The sequence below is a fragment of the Anguilla anguilla genome, chromosome 14, assembly GCF_013347855.1.
Source record: "Anguilla anguilla isolate fAngAng1 chromosome 14, fAngAng1.pri, whole genome shotgun sequence".
NCBI lineage: Eukaryota > Metazoa > Chordata > Actinopteri > Anguilliformes > Anguillidae > Anguilla > Anguilla anguilla.
Genome location: NC_049214.1, coordinates 19165171 through 19169382, shown reverse-complemented (window position 1 = coordinate 19169382; position 4212 = coordinate 19165171). Strand labels below are relative to the sequence as shown.

Below are 4212 nucleotides of genomic sequence, written 5' to 3'. Positions count from 1 at the left end.
TAATGGCCTTTCTGTAATGAATATTTATTGAGAAGGAGGACCTGCCTGCTAAGTAGGCTATTCACACCTGGCCGCATGCCTCCCCACCTCTAAGACAAAGACTTTTCACAAAGCAATACACAGTGAGCCATTTAGAAGACAGAAACACAGACATCTTTTGATTTTGGTACATTCATTGAAGTAAATTATATGAATGGGAGATGCAATTCACACACACTTCCAGGTTATTTCAGAATCAGAATCAACTTTATTAGGCAAAGTGCATAATATAAAAGAGCATTTACACAATATAAACCCAATATTTCTGCTTCACACACACAATTTGACTCCAGAATGGTTGCCACAAGTGCCTTACAAAACAACAAACACAAAAGCCAATGAATATAAAAAGTGCTTAATGTAAAAGAGCATTAAAAGAGCACCTACACAATATACACCATTATTTTATATATTTTGTGTATAATCTTTCAAAGTTGCAAGTGCCATTTTGCAAAACAGTTCCTGTCTGGCTGTAAACACAGGGGGACATCACACTCCTTGCACTTCCATGGAGTGTTCTGTTTTTTCCCGAAGTCCATCCTGCAGAGTTTGCATGTCTTGCGACCAATTGAAGCCACCTTGCTGGCATCCAGAGTCTGCGAGGCTGTAGGCACAGGCACATGACCATAACTTTCCCGTCTTGTTACATTAGGTGCCTTCTGTGAGACGCCACACAGCTGCGCAGTGAGCTCCTCCATGAAAGCCTTGTGAGGCATTGCTTCCTGTTGTCCCAATGATGACAGTTCTTTATGTAGGATGTATGCATTTGTGGCAGCAATGTCCAAGAAATGTAAAAACAATTTCCGGTACCATCTCATTGTTTTGTGCTGTGTTGTGTAATACTGTATCAGTTGGTCAGACAGATCAACACCCCCCATGTGTGCATTGTACTGGATGATAGGTGATGGGCATGGAAAGTTCTTTGAAATCCAGACACCATCTTGCTTCACCCTCCGCTGTATTGTGTCCCCAGTGAATGCTGCATGGATGGTGGAACAGACAGACACCTCTCGTGTGTCCATCCACTTCACAAAAACCAGAGGACCATCCCTTATCCACCGTAAAGCTCCTCTTCCTGACTTCTTAGTCAGAGCATTACATGCAGTGCGTGGACATTCCTTCCTGTTCTCCCTATATGTCCCACAAGCACCAAAGTTTTGTCCATACAAGTCCCTGAAGAGCTTTGGGCTCGTATAGAAATTGTCCATGTACACATAATATCCGGAACCCAAGAATGCACGATTCACAAGTGACATTACAGAGTTATATGAAAGTCCTTGTCCTGTCTGAAAGCTGTTCTTTCCTGTGTACACAGCAAAATCCACAGTGTATCCATTGCTGGAGTCACAAAGCACAAACAACTTGAAACCCCACTTTGTTGGCTTTTCTTTCATGTACTGTGTCATACCAGTCTTTGCTTTGGTTGCTACCATTCTTTCATCCACTGCAAGGTTCCTGCGAGGATGATAGACGGCTTTGCAGGCTTTGCTGAATTGTGTCCATGAGAGGCCTGACCCGGAAAAGTTTGTCATGCTGCGGTGTGCCACGCTTCCTGTCATTTTCTTGGTCCTTGTCTGCATCACTCGTGTACATTCCAGCAAATAGTTCTGTATCTGTCCCTTGTCATTACGGTTGCTGGGAATGGGACAGAGAAAATGCTACTTTGCCACCAGTAATCTCTGATTTGGTCCAGCTTTACCATGGCCATGTAAAAAATCAGTCCAATGTACCTGTAGAATTCCTCTATCCCAATGTCAGTCCATTTATACTTGCTCCCTTTTGCTATTGCCCTGGCAGCATGCTCGTTGGTGTTCTTGCACAGTGTCCTGACAGCATCTGTAGAGAAAAATAGTTTGAACAAATCCAGAGGAGTGTGGGCTTCTGCCGAGCTCAGCTGCACTCCAGGTTGCCGCGCAGGACGGAAACGCATCACCGGTGGGGCCACATCAGCAGATTTCTCAGTTTTCCATGACCGAGCTGGCTGAGCTGCTTGCTGCTTGCTGACTGGTGTCCTCTTGCCACGCTTGCGTCGCCTCTTAGCAGGTGGTAAACTAGGCCGTGTTACCTGATCAGCATCTCTGTAAATGTAATAGAAACAAAATTGTTAGGAAATGTGACATCAAATCAAACTTTATTCAGCACATTCCCATCAACAACAATGTGATTTACAAAAAAGGGACAAACCACTAACTAATGAAAACAAAACTTAGAAAATGTGGCAGTTATATTTTATACAAATAACCAAACAAACACAACCAGATGCAGAGAGGTAGCCTATAATTTTGAGATGCAAGGGTTAGTGTGGAAATTTACAAACGCGCATATTACTCGATATTCCTACAAACACACACATAAATTGCAATACAGTACACATATTTACAAATAATAAAAGCTATCAACGAAACAACATTAGCTAAACTCACGCAACTCATAAATAATGCCTCAATCTGAAGTAGGTCTTTTTAGCTAAGCGGTTAGTTTATTTCCCGAACTTACATGCAATATGCTAATATCGATTGTGCGAGGACACCCAGTTTTAGAATCCTAGCCACGCCAATACACGCCACGCATAGGTTATTTACGTACAGTGATCAAGTAAAATAGTTACAGTGCAATTTTTTGAGATGCAGTATTGAATCGTTCGTAGTGTGGGAATTTACAAACGCGCATATTACTGGATATTCTTACAAACACACAGATAAGTTGCAATACAGTACACACTACCAATATTATCGTAAGAAATACACTTACTCATGAAGTTGATCCTCAGCTGGATCAGTTCGCAGTTCGAAATGACACCGTTCTTCATCAGTGTCAGCTTCAGTGTCCGGACCTGATGAGTTCGCGTCTTCATGGTCGCTCTCCCACAAAGCATGAAGAACATCCAGTCCAGTCATTCGTGCCATTTTCCGAAATGAAATGTAAGGATTGCCCGAGAAGACGTGGGCTATGCTTCTGTGTGACATTTTGGTAAATGGTAAATGGACTGCATTTATATAGCGCTTTTATCCAAAGCGCTTTACAATTGATGCCTCTCATTCGCCAGAGCAGTTAGGGGATAGGAGTTAGGTGTCTTGCTCAAGGACACTTCGACATGCCCAGGGCGGGGTTTGAACCGGCAACCCTCCGATTGCCAGACAATCGGTCTTACCTCCTGAGCTATGTCGCCCCTATTTTATCCTTGTTTACAGTAGGCGCTCTCGCACATAAACGCATCGCCCCTCCCCTGCCATCGATAGCAATTAGCATGTCATTATCTTGTGAATGTGGTCTGGGCGTACTTACTGCCGAGCGAAAATCACATATTAATGAGAAAGACTTAGCACATGGCAATGGTCTGTTTGATCTCATTTTAAATAGCTTAAAACAATTCATATTATTATGTCAATGGGCACATTGGAATGCCACGATTCAAAGGTTCATGTCAATGTCTTTGTTGTGTCCGTATGATAAAAGCTCGCGAAGTTATTCATCCAAATAGCAACGAAATCTTGTCGAGCTCCGCCGGCGGAGCTCTCGACCCCAGAGGGTTAAACAGAGTGAATGAAAGTAACATTGCACAAACAATGGCCATGGGATGCACAGCCTATGTTTTGGGCATTATTAAAGCGATTTTACATTAATATTTCCAACTGTGACTTTAAGCCGCCATTCGGAAAAAAATGCAGCCGGCTAACGCTTTCAAAGTTCAATAGCTCCCAGACAATAGGGCGTAGGACCATCAAACCACTGCTAGAGTGTTCACAGACAGCGGCCCCGAGAAGCAGAGCCCATGCTTCAGACGTTACCACCCCGCGGGATTTTACACAAATATTTCAAACTGTGACTTTAAGCCGCTGACCGGAAAAAAATGCACCCGGCTAACGCTTTCAAAGTTCAATAGCTCCCAGACAATAGGGCCTAGGACCATCAAACCACTGCTAGAGTGTTCACAGACAGCGGCCCCGAGAAGCAGAGCCTATGTTTCGGGCGCTACCACCCCGCGCGATTTTACACGAATATTTCCAACCCTGACTTTAAGCCGCCGACCGGAAAAAAATGCAGCCGGCTAACGCTTTCAATGTTCAATAGCTCCCAGACAATAGGGCCTAGGACCATCAAACCACTGCTAGAGTGTTCACAGACAGCGGCCCCGATAAGCAGAGCCTATGCTTCGGGCGCTACCACCCCGCG

The 4212-nt window shown here is 44.1% G+C and overlaps 1 protein-coding gene across 3 annotated transcripts; it reads right to left on the bottom strand.

Moving 5' to 3' along the window:
- Positions 1–224: 224 nt before the first annotated feature.
- LOC118212402 (piggyBac transposable element-derived protein 4-like) lies at positions 225–3708 on the bottom strand. 3 transcript variants are annotated; one of them, XM_035390225.1, is made up of 3 exons: positions 3214–3708; positions 2791–3005; positions 225–2117 (listed from the first exon to the last, which is right to left on the bottom strand). In XM_035390225.1, the coding sequence occupies exons 1-3, from the start codon at positions 3412–3414 to the stop codon at positions 1619–1621; spliced, it is 915 nt and encodes a 304-aa protein (XP_035246116.1). In that variant the 5' UTR covers positions 3415–3708; the 3' UTR covers positions 225–1618. The 3 variants fall into 3 exon arrangements, with proteins under 3 accessions (XP_035246116.1, XP_035246117.1, XP_035246115.1); XM_035390226.1 differs by having other exon boundaries at positions 2791–3708; XM_035390224.1 differs by lacking the exon at positions 3214–3708 and having other exon boundaries at positions 2791–3102.
- Positions 3709–4212: the final 504 nt, after the last annotated feature.

Coding starts and splice junctions, on each gene's coding strand:
- LOC118212402 (XM_035390224.1), bottom strand. CDS start 1,619: ATGCAGACAAGGACCAAGAAAATGACAGGAAGCGTGGCACACCGCAGC.